Source organism: Rhinoderma darwinii, chromosome 4 (genome assembly GCF_050947455.1).
Source record: "Rhinoderma darwinii isolate aRhiDar2 chromosome 4, aRhiDar2.hap1, whole genome shotgun sequence".
Lineage (NCBI taxonomy): Eukaryota > Metazoa > Chordata > Amphibia > Anura > Rhinodermatidae > Rhinoderma > Rhinoderma darwinii.
In genome coordinates, this window is record NC_134690.1 from 346,083,576 (window position 1) to 346,106,581 (window position 23,006).

Below are 23,006 nucleotides of genomic sequence, written 5' to 3' on the forward strand. Positions count from 1 at the left end.
ACAATCCTGAGGTAGAGGTCGTTCATCGGGAATTGTGCACAGTCTGGGCCCAGGTTCAGAAGAACCTAGAGGCGTCCCAGAGCGGACAAAAAACTCAGGCTGATAGAAAACGTTCTGCTAACCCCTTGTTTATGGTCGGGGATCTGGTGTGGTTATCGTCTAGGAACTTGCGTCTTAAGGTCCCGTCCAATAAGTTTGCTCCCCGGTTTATTGGGCCATATAAGGTCATTGAAGTCCTCAATCCTGTCTCCTTCCGGCTGGAGTTACCCCCATCTTTTCGTATACACGACGTGTTTCATGCCTCCCTCCTTAAACGCTGCTCCCCGTCCTTGGCTCCCTCGAGGAAACCTCCTGTTCCCGTTCTCACCCCTGAGGGGGTGGAATTCGAGGTGGCCAAGATTGTGGACAGCAAGATGGTCCAAGGCTCCCTCCAGTACCTGGTCCATTGGAGAGGATACGGGCCTGAGGAGAGGACTTGGGTACCCGCCCGGGATGTTCACGCTGGGGAATTGGTCAGGAAGTTCCACCTTCGTTTCCCCAGTAAACCAGGTCCACTTAGAAAGGGTCCGGTGGCCCCTCATAAAAGGGGGGGGTACTGTAAAGGATCTGCCAGGCACAGCTTCGGGGTTAACTCCCATAGGTAATCAGTCTGCACCAGAAATCTACGTCTCTGAGACTGACTCCATCTTCCACCACTCAGGATGGCAGGCTTAGGAGTGGGAGAGCCTATCGCAGCCTGGCCAGACGGAGCTAGCTACCGCCCTCTGTCTATTTATACCTGCCTTTCCTGTTCCTCCTTTGCTTGTGATTCTTCTCGTGTGGTTTCCTGGCCCAGCTACAGCTCCTATCTATTTGATCCTGCTCCATACTGACCCTGGCTTACTGACTACTCTCCTGCTCTGCGTTTGGTACCTCGTGCTCTCCTGGTTTGACTTGGCTCGTTCACCACTCTGGTTGCTCACGGTGTTGCCGTGGGCAACTGCCCCTTTCCCTTTGCTTTGTATTCCCTTGTATGTTTGTCTCGTGCACTTACTGAGCGTAGGGACCGCCGCCCAGTTGTACCCCGTCGCCTAGGGCGGGTCGTTGCAAGTAGGCAGGGACAGTGTGGCGGGTAGATTAGGGCTCACTTGTGCGTTTCCCTACCCCCGTCGTTACAGTATTTATGTAGGTTGGATCTGGTGCTGTATATATGTATGGGCTTGGTTCTAGTGCCGTATTTATTTACTGAGCTTGGTTCTAGTGCTGTTTTTATGTACTGAGCTTGGTTCTGGTGCTGTCTATATGTACTGAGCTTGGTTGTGGTACTGTATATATGTCAGAGCTTGGTTCTGGATCTGTAGTTATATAGGATATATTTATAATAACAAAATTACAGGGCAGATGGAATTGTTCTCAAGTTATTGTATATTTAATGGGAATCTGTCTGGTAGTTTTAACCCCTTGAACCGCCACCATGCGGTAATACATGAGCTGACATAATTTCCAAACATTCCCTTGTATGTTTTTTTTCAGATGCAGCAAAATTCTTAAAATCCACTTTTAAAATGGTGCACACTATATGCTAATTACTCATTAGAGGGTCATGGGTCGGTGCCGCTATCCTGAAGAGTCACATAGTCCTGCCTCCAAACCCACCTTTCCCTGTTTGAGCGACATCTCCCTGGCTGATACAACTTTCTCGGATGTGCCATTGCCTTGTGGCACTATACACAAGGGGGGGAGGGCTGTGTAGCACTATACACAAAGGGGGGCTGTGTGGCACTATACACAAGGAGGAGCTGTGTGGCACTATACACAAGGGGGAGCTGTGTGGCACTATACACAAGGGGGAGCTGTGTGGCACTATTCACAAGGGGGAACTGTATGGCACAATTTACAAGGGGGAGGGCTGTGGCTCTATCTACAGGGGGCTGAGTGTGGCGCAATCTACAGGGGTCTGTGTGTGGCACTCTCTACTAAGGGGGGGGCTGTGCTGCACTTTCTACTAAGGGGGGCTGTGTGGCACTATATACAAGGAAGGGGGCTGTGTGGCACAATATAAAGTGGGAGCTGTATAGCGCTATATACAGTGGGAGCTTTATGGCGATATCTACAGGGGGCTGTATGGCACTATCTACAAGGGGGAGGTGGGGGCGCTATCTACAAATGGGGTGTGACACTGTCTATAGGCGGGGCTATATAGCACTGACTACAGGAGGGCTGTATGGCACATTCTACACGGGGCACTATTTATAAGGGGGGGTTGCTTGTGGCACCCGGGGGGGCCCGGTCAAGAGTTTGCTATGGGGCCCAGTCTTTCCTAGTTACGCCCCTGAGTGGGTATCTATGTCCCATTAAACTACACATACCCACACAAGCCCAACGATTATTATCAATTAAACATTACTTTGTTAAATCAAGCTACTTTCCACCGTACTCTATTGGCCCTTACACTATTTATCAGATTTGGCTTTGAATACGGCCCACACATGCTCCCAGCCATTCGGTGATGGCCTACATTCATGCAGCGCTCACTTTACCTATGCATATACAATATTCCTATACAAATCCAGCACAAAGAGCTATTTATTCTAGTGAGAGTATAAGCCATAAACTTAACAGCCCTTATTATTAAACAGACATTAATTGATTTTTGTGCTTTATGAGCTATATAATTAGCACTGTGTCTACAAGGAATGGTTTTGTGGAACATATCTGGATTCCGATGAGAACAATAAAACAGGAAGTAACAGTGAACAGATGGTTAATTGCAATAAAAGTGCTTGCTTACCCACTGGTATTGTGACTGTAAAGGCTTTAGACTGAGGACCCTGCCCTCTCCTGTTGGCTGCCCGTATTTTGAAAATGTACCGTTCACCAGGCTGTAGACCATCAACTATGGCAGATGTAGATGTTCCTGAATATGGTAAGGACTTGCCTCCAAACGGCTTCATTGCAGGAGCATATGACACAATGTATTCTGTAGTGATTGAAAAAAAAAATCAAATATTCTTATCATTATAGTGTGCTAGATATTATTGTCTGACATGTAGCCCTAACCTGATACTACCATGTCGCTCCATGTTGATTGGTGAATAATGAAAGTATGAAATGTTGTGTTCATACCATAAAAGCTTTACAATGCCATCAAATAACTATGTAATTTGCATATAAATCATCCCTATGTTATTAACATGACAGACTGTAGCCGAGTAAGATATATATATATATATATATATATATATATATATATATATATATATATATATATATAATTATTTTTTTAATTATTTATTTATTTATTTCTATTCATAAGGTTGTAATACTAAGTTAATTAAATGTCAACTCACAGAAGAGATTTCATACAAAAAGACAATATAAAGCAAGCCAGTGACTGTTGCATCTATTGAAAAAATGTAACGTATCTGAACTATGCTAAGGCAATTGTTTATATGCCTGAAGATATAAATTCTTTTACTACTTTGGTCTTCAAAAGTTTAAAAATCCAGAGTAAAGAACTAAATTTCGTGCAAGTAGCCATGGTAGGAATTATATGAATTCAGGATTTAATAATAGTGCAAATACTTGTATCGTTAGAAAATGCTAGATGTCAAAACCAAAATTAAACTAAGGGTGCGTTCGCATATATCAGTTGCATTAGCATTCGTTTTTTTGTCTCTCAAGTGATTACAACTAATGCAAAAACTGAGTTGTCATTTGTTTTTAACATCAGTTTTTATCACAATGGTCTACCAAAAAGGTAGTCTAGGGTCTGAAAATGTGCCAATTTTGTGGTGCATAGATAATGCTGCAGTGCCCTCTTTAGATAGTGCCACACACCCCTGTATATAATGCAACAGTGCCCTCTGTATATAGTGCCACAACCCCTATAGATAATTCTGCAGTGCCCTCTTTAGATAGTGTCACACCCCCCATGTATATAGTGCCACACACCCCCATAGATAATGCCACAGTGCCCTCTGTATATAGTGCCATACACCCACCTATAGATAATGCCGCAGTGCCCTCTTTAGATAGTGCCACACCCCCTCTGTATAAAGTGCCACACACCCCTTGTAGATAATGCCACAGTGTCCTCTGTATATAGTGCCACACCCGCTCCTGTAGTTAATGCCACAGTGCACTCTGTAGATAGTTAGTGCCACACACCCCCATGTAGACGATGCCGCAGTTACCTCCATATATAATGCCACAGTACCCCCTGTAGATAATGTCACACAGCCCCCCTGGGGATAGCGCCACACAGCGCCCACTGTTGATGGGGCCACATAGCAGCCCCTGTAGATTGTGCAACACAGCGCCCCCCTTTAGATAGCGCCACCCCGACTGTATATAGTGCTACCCCCCTTTCCCTGTGGATAGTGCCACTGAAGCCCCCTCTAGCAGCAGAATCCCCGGCAAGAGCATTGCCAACGCTGTGGCCGGGAATTCCCTCCAGGAGGGGCCCCTGACGCCACTGTCCATATATGGACAATGACGTACCTTAGTTACTCTCTGAACAGAATCCCTGGCCACAGCATTCCCAACGCTGTGGCCAGGGATTCCCTCCAGGAGGAGCCCCTGACGCAACTGTTCATATATGGACAGTGACATCAATGGTTACTCCCTGAATGGAATCCACGGCCACAGCATTGCCGATGCTGTGACCAGGGATTTCCTCCTGGAGGAGCCCCTGATGCAACTGTTCATATATGGACAGGAACATCAGTGCCTACTCCTTGAATGGAATCCCCGTGGCCGACTCTGGCCGGGGATATCACTCCAGGAGGAGCCCCTTGATTCAATGTCCATATATGGACAGTAACCGCAGGGGTTTCCCCTAGATGCAGAATCCCCAGCCAGATCATCGGCAATGGGGATTCCGCTCAATCAGTAGCCACTAAAGTCACTGTCCATATATGGATAGCGATGTCAAGGACTTCCGAGAGCACAGCGCTTAAAGTAGCGCTGTACCAGGGGAGTCCTTGGCAAGCGGAGGAGCTCCCTCTGCTCCTCTGCTCTGAACTAATTCGGAAGCAGGGAGCTGATGGTTCCTGGAAGAGAATCCCCGGAAATGCTATGACCGGGGATTCCGCTTCTAGCAGTAACCCCCAGACATCACTGTCCAAATATATGGGGCGTCAGGGGCTTCTCCTGGAGGTAATCCCTGGCCACAGCTACAGTGGCACAATCTACAGGGGGGTGTCACTCCGCTCCTGCTCACATCCATCTTCCAACCGGATGCTGCCGGAAGGTGTATGGGCAGCACCCGGCGTTCAACCAGCCACAGTTAAAATAGATAGGATACGGCGCCGGACGTCCCTGGGAGCTGGACCCAAAAACTCTGCAGGTAACGTTTTTGGATCCGGCTCTGGCACAGGAGCCCCAACTGATGTCCCCTGTGCCAGGACCAGGGGCATTGCTAGGGTCTTAAAAGATCAGGGACACAAGCCCTGAGACATATATTTAATCCCCATTCCCCCGAAAAATATATATTTTTTAAAATATATATCGGGGAAAGCATATCTAGCTACACCGCTGGATAGAATTGGATGCATTGTCTCAGCAGACAGTATCATACATGATAGGCTTAGATACAGGGCCCCAGCAGACAGTATCACACATGGTAGATTTAGGGCTCATTCAGACGAGTGTGAATCTCGTCCGTGTACTGTTCGTACAATGGGGCTATTCAGACATGCGCGAGTTTTCACGCAGCGAGTGTCCGTTACGTGAAACTCACTGCATGTCCTATATTGGGGCGTTTTCACGCACCTAGTCGCCCATTGAAGTTAATGGGTGCGTGAAAACCACGGACAGCACACGGACGCACATCCATGTGCTGTCTGTGTTTCACGCATCAATTACATTGAAAAAATAATAATTCTTGCAAGTGCCTGAAAAACACATGCCACACGCAAAGCACTCTGATACAAAATGCAACGCACACTACGAGTTATATGCACTTTTTTACACGCGGAAATCTGCCACACTCATGTGAATGTAGCCTTAGATACAGGGCCCCAGCATTAAGTATCCTTGTACTAACCCTCAGGGGCAAATTTGGCATTTCTGGGACCCCAAGCAAAGTTAGGGCTTCGGGGCTCTAATCAAAGACACCTGTAGAGCGCTCCCCACACAATGCCCCCTGTATATAGTGTCACAATCCCCTTGTATGGTTCCACACACAGCCCCCCTGCCAGACATCCCCTTGTAGACAGTGGCATGCAGTCCCCTGTAGGTAGTCCCACATACCCTCCTTGTATCAGCAGACAGTATCATACGTGATAGGCTTAGATACATGGCCCCAGCAGACAGTATCACACAGGATAGGCATAGATACATGGCCCAGCAGACAGGATCACACATGATAGACTTAGATACAGTGCCCCAGCAGTCAGTATCACACATGATAGACTTAGATGCAGGGCCCCAGCAGTAAGTATCCTTGTACTAACATATATCCATATAAATGTGTGTGCAGTGTGTGTGTGTGTGTGTCTGTGTATATATATATATATATATATATATATATGAGACAGCATATCTGTAGCACTCTGACCCTATAGCTATGGATAGGATTAGATATAGGGCCCACCAGACAGTATCACACATGATGGGATTAGATATAGGGCCCAGCTCGCTGACATTGCGGATCCAGCGCTGGACCCAGGAAAGGGGAGTATAAGAATTGCTTTGCTTTTTTATGTGTTACTATTTGTGTGCTTGTGTTTTTTTACAGGTTTGGTTATTGGACTACTTCGGATTCGATGACTACTTCAATGATGGTTTTTTTTATTCTCTATAAAATGGTTAATGAAGGTTGTGTGTTTTTTTTTAATTTCAATAAAATATTTTTTTTATGTCCTTGTATTTTTTTAAACGTTATTACTACCACCTTAGTAATGGCCGCTGGCTGATTGACAGCATCCATTACTAAGGCAGGGCTTAGTGTTAGCCGGAGCAAAGGCTAACACTAACCCCCATTATTACCCCGGTACCCACCGCCACCAGGCGTGCCGGGAAGAGCTGGTTACGATCCAGTACCCAATCATCTGTAGGGATGGTCGGGCACTGGGGAGGCCGCAAGCTGGTATTATTAGGCTGGGAAAGGCCAAAAACCGTGGCCCTTCCCACCCTGGTAATGCTAGCCTGTTGCTGCTATGTTATATCTGGTTGGCTATGAAAAATGGGGGGAATAATAAATGCATAAAAAAAATGATGTGGGGTCCCCCCAATTTTCATAATCAGCCAGATGCAACATAGCAGTAGGAGCCTAGCATTACCAGGATTGGAAGGGTCACTGTTTTTGGCCCTTCCCAGCCTAATAATACCAGCCTGCGGCCGCCCCAGTGGCCGACCATCGCTACAGATGATCAGATACTGGATCGTACCCAACTCTTCCCAGTACCCCTGGTGGCGGTGGGTATCAGGGTAATAATGGGGGTTAGTGTTAGCCTCGCAACCGGCTAATACTAACCCCCGCCTTCGTAATGGACGCTGTCAATCAGCCAGCGGCCATTACTAGAGCAGTAGTAATAAAGTTTAAAAGAAAATACAATTACATAACATATTTTATTGAAATAAAACCCCCCCACACAACCCTCATTAACCATTTTATTGAAAAGAAAAAAAGCCGTCATCGAAGTAGTCCTCGAATTCGACGTAGTCCATTGACCAAACCTGTAAAAAAACACAAATACAAAAAAAAACACATTAGTAACACATGTGGTAGGCTTAGATACCGGGCCCATGCGTAATACTGTCCCTTAGACCATGTATCTAAGCCTACTACAGGGTAGACTTAGATACAGGGCCCATCAGAGAGGATCAGACATGGGCCATGTATCTAAGAATACCATGTGGTAGGCTTAGATACAGGGTCCATGTGTGATACGGTCTGTTAGACCCTGTATCAATTGCGACCGCTGCGAACTGGTCACAATTGCGAATGCTGCAACCCGAATGTGGCACCAGGCAAAAGGCCCGGTGCTAGCAATGCCCCGGGCCAAGACAGATCCCATAGAAAGCTATGGGATCCGTTCTAGCATCAGTTTACCCCCGGCTGTTCTGCAACACACCGGAGGGAAACTGACAGGAGCAACTGACATGTGTGAATGGCCCCTTAGAGGTTTTGAAAACAGCTAAGCCAATGGTTGTATATGGACCATAATAGTACCAACTTATAATCACCTTTTATTTTTCCAGCACTGTCAGTAAGTTCATCCCACATTACCCTCACAGATGTAGGTTTGCCTCTCAGTAATTCCACATAAAGGTTCTCGGGTGCAGTAGTTGGAGCTTTAGAAATTAAATAAATAAGGAAAATTAAGATGATTGGTCTAACTTATGAAATACAACAGAAAAAAAGAGGGGCAAAACAACAGGCACACCCCAAAAACTATCAGATAATTTTAAATATAACTTTATTAAACCTCATACAAGACCATACAAATATAAAAACAATTAAAACAGCACATTGGGGGTTGATCACATACATTGGTTCTACCTTACGGTCTACCCTAATAAATATATAGGAGAATATATATATATACATATATATATATATATATATATATATATATACACACACATATATACGTATGTAAATGTATATGTGTGTAAATATATATATATATATATATATATTTATATGCATATATGTAAATTCATAGATCAATCTAATGTATGACAAAACCATCTACTAAGGTACAAACTGCTAACTAAGTAATGGATAAAAGAATAAACCAAACAATGTGGCATATAATCAAGACAAGTGTAACAAGAACATGTATAGAGTAGCTACAGGATTCTACAGGAAAAGATCCCCACTCATATCGCTTCTATAATCCACAGCTTCCTCTGGTACTCCTGAGAAAGTGGCAGATTACTCTACTGTTAGTCTGCTCTAGTTTTCTTAAATACGGTCCATTATATTTTGAGTAAACTGAAAAAGTGATGGCACCAAGTTGGAATTAATAATGTTTTGCTACAGGGGAAGTTGTGACCACACAATTTATAAGCAAAGCTTTAAATTATAAGAGTAATTAAATGTCCTATATAGTACAATGTACACCTGAATTTTTCTTTTACACATAAAAACAACATATACCCGATTCAGGAGTCCTTTGAAAAACTGAAGAACTCCACTGGCTTTCTTGGTCTCCTTGGGAAATACGGACAGAAAATTCATACATGGCATCAGGATTTAGTTTGTCAATCAAGGCACGTCTTGTGTTTATTTGCTTGTAATCCCAACGTGCAGACTCTCCCTTTTCACGGTATCGAATTGTGTAATGTCTGTTAAATTACAAAGTCTATTAGAAGCTGGAGGCGAATACGTTTTGTAAATTTGTACTTAATTAGAAAAGTGACCTGAAATTCTTAATTCTTATTTTATTGTATCGGTGTTTTTGTTTTTTTACATGAAAACAATTTTAAATGTATTTTTTCAGGTTTGTTTTTTTTATGCATTTAATAAAACAAACAAAATAGACCAAAAAGAAAATCATTAATGTTTCCGTATACATTTTATATCAGATATGAAACAACTACATAATTGACATTTTACCTGTCATATGTGTGTACATGAGAAATAACCTATTTCTGGCCATCATATGACTTGTATTCTGCATTTTTAAGCAGGCTCTATATCTAATTCTCAGTTTTCTCTGAGCTAGGGGGCGGAGCCTAAATGCTATCATGTCTTCTATACATTGCACACATAGAAGAGGAGAATCCTGCTCTTCTATCTGTATCTATCACATATATAGAAGCTGCAGCAGCATGTAGGCGATTATACAAGCAGTAATGAGTAGTGTAGCTGAGAATCCTACACTGAGGTGACATAGAAATCTTATCAGCAGCCTGTGTCTTTCTTACTCTGCTCCTGCTTTCTCCTCCAGCTCCCCCTCCCCTCTTCTTAGACTTTATGCAGCGTGTCTGTTGCTGACTTACCCTCTCTCTGCTCCCTCCTCCTGCTCCCCTTCCCCTCACCATAGACTTGTATAGATAGGTAGTGAAGTGACCCACCCCCGCATTCTGCAGCCCGTCTATAACTAGGGACAGATTTTGCTTGACAACAGGGGTGGACAGCTGATTACAGGAAGGGAGACACCAAATGGCATTAACTTCCCACAGAATTTGCATGGATGAAACAACATTTTAACAGTAATTAAATTACAAAATTGATCTATATTAGGTATACTATTAGATTACAATAAGTTGTTTAAAAAGTTAAGGCCGTTTTATAAGGGGCCAATAATTGCTCGTTCATTGGCTGATCTGCTAGTTTATGCAGCCATAAATATTATCGTTGCCGGCAGCACATGTGTAAACAGGGAGATGTGCTGCCGACATGATGGAAATGTATGGGGACGAACGATCATAGTAACAATCGCTCGTCCCCATACATAACCAAGGATTGCTCTTTGTGAAAGGAGCAAAGAAGTGCCAATCAACGAGCTATCGAATTGATCTGCGCTCGTTTTCACAGCCCATATCAGGCCATGTAAAAGGGCCTTAAAGGGGTATCCCATCAGGGACATTTATGGCATATCTACAGGATATGCCATAAATGTCAGATAGAAGCAGGTTCCACCTCTGGGACACACACTTATCTCTAGAACGGGGGCCCCCTAAATCCTGTTCTATGTTTCTGTGTTCCTGTTGTAACTTGTAAATTCTGACCATGTAAGTATAAAAAACGTAGCTCGCTGAGCTATGCTGTTTACGTAACGCCCATAGAATTGAATGGCAGTTACGGAAACAGCGTCCTACTACCTGCCCTAGTGACCCTATCCCCTCACACCTCCTCCAGTCCCTCTCTCCGGCTGTCACTAGTCACCTGACTGATATTTAAACTCTTTCTTTCTTCTGGAATCTTTCACTCCTCTTTTAAACAGGCCGTTATAAACCCACTACTGAAAAAAAACAACTCTTGACCCATCCAGTGCTGCTAACTACCGATCTGTCTCTAATCTCCCCTTCATCTCCAAACTCCTGAAACGCTTGGTCTACTCTCTGCTAACTTAATTCTTGACCCCTTGCAATCTGGTTTCCGCACTCTACACTCCACAGAAACTGCCCTTACTAAAGTCTCAAACGATCTCTTGGCGGCTAAATCTAACGGCAAATACTCTCTACTGATTCTTCTGGACCTCTCTGCAGCCTTTGACACTGTAGATCACAAACTCCTCCTTAACATGCTCCACTCTATTGGCCTTAAAGACACTGCTCTCTCTTGGTTTTCCTCCTATCTCTCTGACCGCTCGTTCAGGGTGTCATTTGCTCGTTCTACTTCTTCTCCTCTTCCACTTGCTACCGGGGTTCCTCAGGGATCAGTCCTAGGTCCGCTTCTCTTTTCTCTCTACACAGCCCCAATTGGACAAACCATCAGCAGATTTGGCTTCCAGTACCATCTGTACGCTGATGACTCCCAATTATATGCCTCTTCCCATGACATCACCCCTGCTCTAATACAAAACACCAGTGATTGTCCGCTGTCGCGAACATCATGTCCTCTCTCTATCAGAAACTGAATCTTTCTAAAACTGAGCTCCTTATGTTCCCACCATCTACTAACCTACCTAAACCTGATTGTTTTTTACTCAGATCTTTCTTTTACTTCATGGATTCAATCACTTTCACGCTCCTGTCATTTTCACCTCAAGAACATCTCCAGAATCTGCCCTTTTCTTACTGAGGAAACAGCCAAAACTCTCATTGTTGCTCTGATTAGCTCTCGTCTTGTCTACTGTAACTCATTACTAATCGGTCTTCCACTCACTAAACTCTCCCCTCTCCAATCTATCCTCAATGCAGCAGCCAGGCTCATCTTTCTGACCAACCGCTACACCAACGCCTCTAATCTTTGCCAGTCACTGCACTGGTTGCCCATCCCCTTCAGAATTAAATTCAAATTTATTACTCTCACCCACAAAGCTCTCCACAGTGCTGCCCCTCCATACATCTCTTCCCTCATCTCTGTCTACCACCCTACTCGCGCTCTACATTCTGCCAACGACCTTGGATTAAAATCCTCCATAATCCGAACCTCCCACTCCCGTCTCCAAGATTTTTCTCGTGCTGCACCAGTCCTCTGGAATGTGCTACCCCAGACAATCAGATTAATTCCCAACATCCACAGTTTTAAACGTGCCCTAAAAACACAACTTTTTAGACAGGCCTATAACATTCCCTAATTTGACTACTTTCCCTGCCCCCCCCCCCTTATACATTAGTCATGAGATCTTGACCCCTTCATTCAGCATCCCCCACACTCCTTGCACCCTAATGCACTTCATGTCTGTCCTACACAGATACTGGCTGGTGACCGGCTCATGCAGCTTTACGTGTACTACCATGTATGTATAAAAGATGGCTGGACCATTGTACTTAAAGAGGCTCTGTCACCAGTTTCATACTTCCCTATCTCCTACCTAATCTAATAGGTGCTGTGTTGTGTTGTAGATAACTACTGTGCTGTATTAAAAAAAATAAAAAATTATTAGTGACAAAGTTGTGAGCATTTTAACATTTATGCTAATTTTTTGTAAAAGCCCAACTGGCTGTATTTTTTTACTTTAACCAAGTGGGCATTCGGGAGAATGACCAGACATCGCCTCCAGCCGGGAGGCGGCTGGAGGCAATGTCTGGTCATTCTCCCGTCGCTCCGGTGAAGGAACTGCGGGAGGAAGTTACATCACAGCGTGATCTCACGAGATCACGCTGTGCTGTGACTAAAGCTGGACATGAATGAAGAGAAGTGTATGACGCTGATTGGTCAGCGTCATACACTTTTCTTTACAACGCCCACTTGGTTAAAGTAAAAAAAAAAAATGCCCAGTTGGGCTTTTACAAAAAAAATGCATAAATGTTAAAATGCTCATAACTTTGTCGCTAATAAACGTTTTTAACAAAAACAACAGCACAGTAGTTATCTACAACACAGCGCCAATTAGATTAGGTAGGGGATAGGGAAGTATGAAACTGGTGACAGAGCCTCTTTAACAAGCACTTTTTTTACATCTTATCTCCCTTATTTCCTCATAGATTGTAAGCTCTTGCGAGCAGGGTCCTCACTCCACTTGTTTGAATTGTAAATTAGTTTTAACAATATGTAAATTCTGATATTGTCTGTACTTGTTCCCTCCAAATTGTAAAGTCCTGCAGAATGTTGGCACTATATAAATAAAGATTATTATTATTATTATTACTATTATTAATAAAGAGGGGTTAATAATAGATCTTTAAAATGTAAACAAACTTGGCATGTGTCTAAGCACAATATTTTTCAGGTTTAGTAGCTTACCTATTTGAGTCAACTTTTGGAGACTTTTCATACTGTGGATCCACCCATGTAACAAGCATAGATTGAGAAGACAACACTCTGACACCTACTTCTTTAGGCTCCATAATATAGTCATCCTCTGCAATAACATATAACATATTAATGATCTACTTAGGCATATGGCTTACAACGCACTTCGGCCACTAACACTTTTAACTCCTGTTAAATGGGTTACTAATGGAAGTCACAACGCAGATGGGAACAGAATCTTAGCTCCAAATACAAGTTTAGCATGGAAAGCCAATATATATGATACTTACTTGTATACTTTGGCTTTAAGCAATACAATTAAAGGGATTTCCATGTTTATATAAATAAAGCATAATCACTGTATTATAAAGTCTTTTAAAACATATTTATTCCATTTTCTTAAATACTTTGTGTTTCAATTCATCACATTTTACAAGATCTCGGCTTGCTGTCAGTGTAAGTTAACATTCTTGCTCTTTTATCCAGAGACTGGAAACCTGTCCTAATCATGTCCAAGTGATAAAAGTGCACACCTCACTATATGTATTAGAGATCTCTCATGTAATGAGCTGCACACCTCTGGATATAGACCAGAATGTCTCCTTTAAATGAAAACAGACGCGTATCTTAAAAATAAAATAGAATTTGAATACAAATTGTTTTAGAAAGCTGTTTAAAAATCTATCACAGAATGATCAATGAGTTATTCCATAAAATAAAGTCTGATCTAACTAATGCTTTTAGTTATATGCTTGTGCATTTACCTTCAAATTTAAGACAGCCAGGGGGCGTAGCTATAGCTGGAGCAGAGGTAGCAGTTGCACCTGGGATTTTATGCCTGTGGGGACCCAAAGGCCCATCTGCCCCATAAGTATTATAAAGAGCATATGGTAGATGGGGGGACATGTTATAGATTTTGCATTAGGCACAGGAGCTTCAGGTTAGGTCTCTGGGTCTGAGTGTTTGTAATTCATTGTTTAAGCGATCGATGGTGGACTCAGTACCCAGACCCTCAGCAATCAAAACTTCTGACTTGTCTCTATGACATATCAGAAGTTTTCTGAAAGAAAAACTTCCAATTGACTTCAAAGGGAATAAGTGGTGTTAGTGCCTACAACGGTTTTTTTTTTGTACATAGAAGCAATTAAATTACACATCGCATTAAATTGAGTTATGTAACATTTTTGGAGCATTTTTTACTCCAAAAGCACGACAACATTTTAAATTAAAGCCAATGTTAGCTCATTTCATTCAAGGTTGCAGTCACAGCTGGACTGCCCATCTGGCAATTCAGTCAAATGCCAGATGGGCCATTGTCTGCAGTGGGCCACTCTCCTCCTCATCCCCGGTAGGCTTTTGTAGCTCCTCCACCTCCTTTCTGACATGTCTTTGCATGGGTCACTCAGTCAGTCAGTCAGTCACCCAACCCCTGCAGTCTTGGTTGTGCTACTGCTAGGTAGGATATCACAGCAAGGGTTGGGGCCTCTTGGGAGAAAAGTTGGGACCTGCAGGGATTGCAGGATGAGACTATATGTAGGAGGGGGCTGAAGGGACAGAAATTATGTTTTTTTTTACATGGGACTGTATGTTTTGCACATAATACTGTATGCTGGAGGGGATGAAGGGAGAGCAGTATTTTTTTAACATGGAACTGTAAATGTTGGATGGGGCTGGGTGGATGGGAGTGATGTTTTGCACATGGGACTGTATGTTGGAGGCGGCAGACAGGAGGGGAATTGTGTTTTCACATGGGACTGTATGTTGGAGGGGCCTAAAGGGAGGGGAATAATGTTTTTCTTTACATGGGAGTGTTTGTTGGAGGGGACCGAATGGAGGGGAAGGATGTTTTGCACATAGGATTATATGTTGGATGCGGCTGATGGGAGGAAAGTGATGTTTTTACATGGAACTTTATGTTTGTGGGGATTTAACCCCTTAAGGACACAGCCTGTTTTGGCCTTAAAGGGAACCTGTCACCAGCATTTCACATATTGAACTTTACTTATCCCTCACTGGCCACTGCTATCAAAAGTTCATTACCATTATCCCCTCTCCTAAACTCCTCCTCCGACTCTAAATAACGGTCTGCAAACATTTTGCGCCTTTTATCGTAATAATCCGGTGTCCCTTTGTGTGCACACACCAGAATAGGACATCAATGCACAAGCACAGGTTTTTGTGTGCTGGGGGAAGGCGAGGAGCTGTCAATCAAAAGTATGGAGGCAGGGTAAACTCGGAAAGACTTGAGGAATGAAGATTTGACTCTTTTCAAATGAAGATTTGACTCTTTTATGCTCATTAGCATACGGTGTGGGAACATTAAAAAAACTGAATACTAAAGCTACAGAGCCGAATAAGAAGACAATTATAGGTTATATAGAAATGATTTTTCACCCACCACCACCAGGTATTACTGGTTTAATAGGTGAAATGCTTGTGACAGGTTCCTTTTAAGGACACAGCCAATTTTTTCAAATCTAACATGTGTCACTTTCTGTGGTAATAACTCTGGAATGCTTTTATGTTTCCAAGCGATTCTAAGAATGTTTTCTCGTGACACATTGGAATTCATGTTACTGGCAAAATTTGCTCGATACATTCAGTATTTAATTGTGAAAAACACCAAAATTTAGCAAAAAATTGCAAAAATTAGCATTTTTCTAAATTTAAATGTATATGGGTAATGACGGGGAGGAAGACAGACAGGTGAGCCCTAATCTACCCGCCTCTCAGTCCCTGCCTTCTTGCACAGCCCGTCCTAGGCGACGGCGTACAACTGGGCGATGGTCCCTACGCTCAATAAGTGCACGACAGACCAACAGACAAGGTTACACAGAAGCTAAGGGAACTGGGGCAGTTGCCCACGGCAACACCGTGAGCAACAAGAGTAGTGAACGAGCCGAGTCAAACCAGGAGTGTACGAGGTACCAAACGCAGAGCAGGAGAGTAGTCAGTAAAGCCAGGGTCAATTTGAAGCAGAGGACAATAGAACAAGCAGGAGCAGCAGAGCCAGGAAACAGGACAGAATCACAGGCAAAGGAGGAGCAGGAAATGAAGGTATAAATAGACAGAGGGTGGGAGCTAGCTCCGTCTGGCCAGGCTGGGATAGGTTCTCCCACTCCTTAGCCTCCCAGTCTGAGTGGTAGTAGATCGGAGTCACTCTAACAGACCTAGGCACAGATGCAGACTGATTAATCACGGGCGTCGACAAAGAAGCTGTGTCAGGCAAATCCATTACAATCTGCTTGTAAGACAGATAGTAATACCACACAAAATTGTTTCTAATTAACATCCCCCATATGTCTACTTTAGATTGGTATCGTTTTTTGAACATCCTTTTTTTTCTAGGACGTTACAAGGCTTAGAACTTTAGCAGCAATTTCTCACATTTTCAAGAAAATTTCAAAAGGCTATATTTTCAGGGGCCAGTTCAGTTGTGAAGTGGCTTTTAGTGTCTTATATATTGGAAACCCCCAATAAGTCACCGTATTTTAAAAACTGCACCCCTCAAAGTATTCAAAACAGTATTTAGAAAGTTTCTTAACCCTTTAGACGTTTCACAGGAATTAAAGCAAAGTAGAGGTGAAATTTACAAATTTCATATTTTTTTGCAGAAATTCATTTTAATCTATTTTTTTTGTAACACAGAAGATTTTACCAGAGAAACACAACTCAATATCTATTGCCCAGATTCTGCAGTTTTTAGAAATATCCCACATGTGGCCCTAGCATGCTAATGGACTGAAGCACAGGCATCAGAAGCAAAGGAGCCTTGATAATTTGTCACTTGAAACAGAAGAAATGTTCCCCTTGGTCCTGCACAGTTGCATATTTTTTCTTTCCTGACTTATTGGAGCCTTAACTCATTTTATTTTTTCATAGACTTAGTAGTATGAGGGCTGTTTTTTTGCGGGACGAGCCGTAGTTTTTATTGGTACCATTTTGGGGTACATGCGACTTTTTGATCACTTGTTATCCTTTTTTTTTTGGGGAGGCCAGGTGACAAAAAACAGCAATTCTGGCATATTTTTTTTAGTTCTTTTTATACAGCGTTCACCACGCATCATAAATTACATGTTAACTTTATTCTGCGGGTCAGTCCGATTCCGGCAATACAGAATTTATGGCACTTTTTTATGTTTTACAACTTTTTGCACAACAAAATTACTTTTGTAAAGAGAATGTATTTTTTCTGTCGCCAAGTTGCGAGAACCATAACTTTTTAATTTTTTCGTCGACGGAGCTGTATGAGGGCTTATTTTTTGCGAGATGAGTTATAGTTTTTATAGGTACCATTTTTGGATAAATGCGACTTTTTGATCACTTTTTAGTTACATTTTTGGAAGACAAAGTGACCAAAAAAACAGCAGTTATGGCAGTATTTTTTAGTTTTTTTTTTCCCAGTGTTCACTGTGCAGGATAAATAATATTATATTTTTATAGTTCAGGTCGTTACGGACGCAGCGATGCCAAATATGTATGGCTTTATTATTTCTTTCAATAATAAATTATTTGATAAGGGAAAAAGGGCGATAGTGTTTTATGTTATTACTTGAAACTTTTATTGTATTTTTTACAACTTTTATTTTTACACTTTTCTTTAGTCCCACTAGAGGACTTGAAGCTGCAACTGTTTGTTTGATGTTCTAATACATTGCACTACCAATGTAGTGCAATGTATTAGAACTGTCAGTTGTTCACCGACAGCAAGCCGATTAGGCTCCGCCTCCGGATGGGGCCTAATCGGCTTCCGTAATGGCAGACAGGAAGCCATTGTTAAGCCTCCTGTTGCCATAGTAGCAGTCGCCAGCCTTGCCATCGCATAGCAGGCTGACGATTTGCTACATACCGCTAAAATGCAGCATTGGATCGCTGCATCGAAGGGGTTAATGGCAGGAATTGGAGCTAGCTACGGTTCCTGCCGATACATCGGTGTGTCCGCTGTACAACATACAGCGGACACCCACTGCTTCTGAGCCGGAAGCTGAGCCGGCGCCATCTTGCCGATGGTACCAGAAGCCTTTTAGGCCCCGCCGACGAGCGGGGCATAGGAGGCTTTCGTTGCTGGCAGACCTGGAGGTAAGTATTAGGCCTCGGATCGCCTTTGCAGCCACCGGCAACCCAGCGATCATGTTACTGGGGTGCCAGTGGCTAAAAATTCCTCACATGCTGCGATCTCTATTGAGCGCAGCATGTGAGGGGTTAATCGGTGGGATTGGAGGCTAGCTCCGATCCTGGCCGATACCTCAGGATGCCAGCTGTAACATACAGCTGCCACCTGGTGGTGATGGTGCTGGCTCAGCTCCTGTGCTAGCTCCATCTCCTTCACGTACAGTTATGTGGAAATGCGTTAGTTTCCATCACGTAACTGTACGTAATTTTGTGGGAACGGGTTAAGGGAGGAGACTGAGGTTTTGCATACATGGGACTACCCTGAATGCAGGGTATGGATGTTTTGCATATGACAATGTATGTTGGAGGGTACTGAAGGGAGGGATGATTTCTTTCATATGGGACTGTATTTTGGAGGGTATTAAAGGGACAGAAGTGATGTTTTTGCACATGACAATGTATGTTGGAGGAGGCTGAAAGGAGGGATTTTTTTGACATGGTTCTATATTTTGGAGGGGGCTCCTCATCATTCTGGACCTCCATCAATCCTTTCAATAAAGTGAACATCTGCAGAGGTACTACAGTGATCATCAGTCTAACACCTTTTGCACACGACCAAGTTAGGGCCGTGAAAAGCAGTCCGTGTGTCAGACGCATTTCCCGGCACTACTGCGGTACAGGTGAACGGGACTCCTGGAATCATAGACATTTATGACGCTAGGAGTCTCCGCCTACTCGCGGTACTGCTGTTTCATACTGAACAAAATTATACAGTACGGAACAGCAGTTTCGTGGGGAGGCAGAGACTCCTCGCATCACAAATGTCTATGATGGCAGCAGTCCCGTTCACTGGTACCGCGGTTGGGCCGGGAAATCCAGCCAACACTCATACCGTTTTTCACGGCCCGAACTCGGTCGTGTGCAAGAGGTGTAAGTGCACCATCTCCAGTATTTTATCATCCTCGACAGAACATACCTCCAAAGATGGTGACATTCCACAAGTGTATTTATGCTCCAAGATGCTAGATCCTACCTCCATAAATCAGCAAGAAGGCCTTCGAAAAATGACTCTGTGACAATGAAGCAAATAAAGACATATTTTCTACACTATCAGTGTCTATTGTTTCACAGGGTAACTCTGACTATGAACTAAATTTAGTTAGAGAACCTCTATAAGTAATTATTAATATCATACCTCCTACTTTATTGCCCTTGGAGCAAAACATAGACCTTCTAAACAGGGGTAAAACCTACTCTTTTAGTAAATATTTTCATTTTACAGATACATCTTTGTCATCTGTGGCATACTTAAAAGATAGGGAGCATCATAACAAAGATTAAAAGAAGGGCCTGCTGCTTTTTTTTTACTTGAAGCCCTTTCAAGGACCCATGGGCCAATTTCCCCCTTTGCTAACAATGCAGTTTCTCTGGAAAGGAAAGTCCTGATGTAATGAGTTTACTTCTCTGTGGTCCAGTGCCCTCTCTCCCTGCCAGTCGCTGCTGCAATGATCTGCTGGGGATACCTACAACTGAACGAGCTCTTCGTAGAAATCTTTGTCTCTACTTTTACTACAGTGAGACTGGACACCAAATCATCGCCTATTCTAGACAACAACAGGGAGGATTTCAGCACCTGGGTAAGTCCAGGGAAGCTTACTTAGGCGCACAGGTAATCCTTACTGACAATTCAAGAATTTTGTTGCCTGTTAAGTTGGGGGGAGCCCAAGAAGAACTTTTGCACTGGTACCCATGAGCCTTTAGCTATGCCCCTGAAGTCACCTCTTGATAGTAAAATGGCTCCTTTCCTGAATGATAGCAAACTTTATTCCTAGTGCAGTCTAGAATATTACAAAATTGTAGACAGTATATTTTAATAATTTTCTACTTGTCTCTTAGTACATTGTTGTAAGTAAGAATTTATTTAGAGGAATGACTTATAAGTTATTGTCTGTAGGGAAAACATCAATCGACTGCAGAGAATGAAGCAAACCAAGCAACTGAATTTAACCCCTAGAACCTGCATTTAATGACTCCCAGTAACAGAATTAAAGGTACTACAACATGACATGCAACTAATCATACCAAGATGATGACATCAAACACAACATCTTAAAACAACATACTGCCACAAGGAAAAACCAGAATAGTTAATCAGTAGACACAGTTTGGAATGGTGTAAAGCAAAAAAAAAAAAAAGAAAAAATTCATTGTTTAAGTCCCCTAAGGAAAAAGAAAAAAGCTAAAAAAAGTTTTTTTAATCTGAAAAATATATATGTTAAAAAATCTGTTTCCTTTCTTTCCCTAAAGTAATGTAAAATAAAATTATAATTAAAATAACTGGTATTGGAGCATCCGTAAAACTCTGAATTATTGTAACATAACATTATTTAACCCACACAGTAAATGCTGAAAAAAACCAAAAACAAAATGCAGAATTGCTGTTTTTTGGTCACCTTAACTCCTAAAGTTGCATGTACCCCAAAATGGTATAAATAAAAACAACAGCACGTCCCACAAAAAAATACGCCCTCACACCGCTGAATCGACAGAAAAATGTAAAAGTTATGCCTGTCAGAATATGGCGACACATAAAAAATTTTTAACAAATAGTTTTTTCTTTGTGAAAGTAGTAAAACAAAAAAAAATATTTACATTTGGTATCGCCCAATGAAACCATGCAATTACTGTAGTAGAAGAATAGTAGCATAAACACATCTTATGTATTTTCCACCAAATTCAGCAACAAAAATAAACTTTTTCATACATATACAGACAAAGGGAAATAAACATCTTTTCATCACATGTCTATCTGATCTTTTTCTTCAGTAATCCTCCACACTTGGCCGCTAACTCAGCAAGTTCTGTATTTAATTCTGTAGCCGCAGTGCCACTGTTTGGCCCATTATCAAAGTAAGCATGCTTCATACCTGGAATTTTAAGCTTTGTAACAGCTGCCCGATACACTGGCTGGCTTTTTCCTTGGGGATTCATTGACTGAAGAGAGACCACATGTACAGACTCAGAAGCTGCAAGGAAAGGATTAAAAAACTTCAGTAGTGTAATAATAGCAGAAATCTGAGTACAACGAGGAGCTGTGGCTACAGGACTAACTTCTATAATATATTTATCTAATCGTGGCTTCATTTCAGCTATTAATTTGTCAATTTTATTAGAGGCTTCTATTCAGAGGCAATAATATGATGGGTCCCTAGTTCTACATAATGGTCATTTACAACGACTGTACTCAGCATCCTACTTTAGTAACTGGTCTTATATTTCAAATTGACATTTCGTTCTCTCCACTATTGAGTATTTTTCAGACTGCTATTGGGAAAATACATTCAACGCATATTCAGGACCTTCTTATTACTAATGGCTGTATTTGTGAAGTTTTGATTCATTTAAATGATATAATAAAGAGTTAAATAATGAAGAAAAATATATACTTGTGCCATGAGTAACTTTAATCACATAGGATAGTCTTATATTGATACATATATATATATATATATATATATATATATATATATATATATATATATATATATATATATATATATATATGTATTATATATATATATATATATGTATTATATATATATATATATATACATAGAGAGATATATATATATGTGTGTGTGTGTGTGTGTGTGTGTGTGTGTGTGTGTGTGTGTGTGTGTGTGTGTGTGTATATGAGTCTGATGTGATATTAGAGGGTAAAGTGGTCATATGTGGATTATTATTTTTGTGTACCATGACTTTAGAATCTAGTTAGGGTTCAGATGTACAGTATGCAGTGGCGTAACAACCGCTATAGCAGTCGTAGCGGCTGCTACGGGGCCCGCGGCATGAGGGGGCCCGTGTCGCCCGGCGGCACGGGCCCCCACCATGGCCGGAAGCTCCGCTAGCAGCCGCTATGGCTGCTACAGCGGGACGCCACTGAACACTACGGCAGAGCAGGGAGGAATCTCCCCGCTCTGCCATTAAACAAAAGACATGTATCCCCTATCCACAGGATAGGGGATACATGTGTGATCGCTGGCAGCGATAAGGAGAACGGGGGACCGAAAGTCCCCTGAAGTTCTCCATCACAAACCTCGGACTTCCGGGGTCTGTGTCGGCAGCTCCGTAGAAATGAATGGAATGCCGGTCGCGCTTGTGCGCATGCATGACCAGCGCTCCTTTCAGGGGGGGTTCGCGCCATACAGCCCCCTCTGTAGAAAACGCCATACAGCCCCCCTGTAGAGAACGCCATACAGCCCCCCTGTAGGGAACGCCATACAGCCCTCCCCTGTAGGGAACGCCATACAGCCCCCCCTGTAGGGAACACCATACAGCCCCCCCTGTAGGGAATGCCATACAGCCCCCCCTGTAGGGAACGCCATACAGCCCCCACTGTAGGGAATGCCATACAGCCCCCTCTGTAGATAACGCCATACAGCCCCCCCCTGTAGATAACGCCATACAGCCCCCACTGTAGATAACGCCATACAGAGTCCCCTGTAGATAACGCCATACAGCCCCCTGTAGATAACGCCATACAGCCCCCCTGTAGATAACGCCATACAGCCCCCCTGTAGAGAACGCCATACAG

General features: G+C 42.7%; 1 protein-coding gene across 1 annotated transcript in view; it reads right to left on the reverse strand.

Moving 5' to 3' along the window:
- Positions 1–23,006, reverse strand: part of FNDC1 (fibronectin type III domain containing 1) — a 160,683-nt gene that overhangs the window by 50,938 nt on the left and 86,739 nt on the right. The window contains exons 4-8 of the mRNA XM_075863750.1: positions 21,340–21,438; positions 13,292–13,409; positions 9,092–9,279; positions 8,173–8,280; positions 2,771–2,959 (exon numbers count right to left, since the gene is read on the reverse strand). Of these exons, the coding sequence (XP_075719865.1) occupies positions 2,771–2,959; positions 8,173–8,280; positions 9,092–9,279; positions 13,292–13,409; positions 21,340–21,438 (702 nt within the window). The remainder of the gene's footprint in view (positions 1–2,770; positions 2,960–8,172; positions 8,281–9,091; positions 9,280–13,291; positions 13,410–21,339; positions 21,439–23,006) is intronic.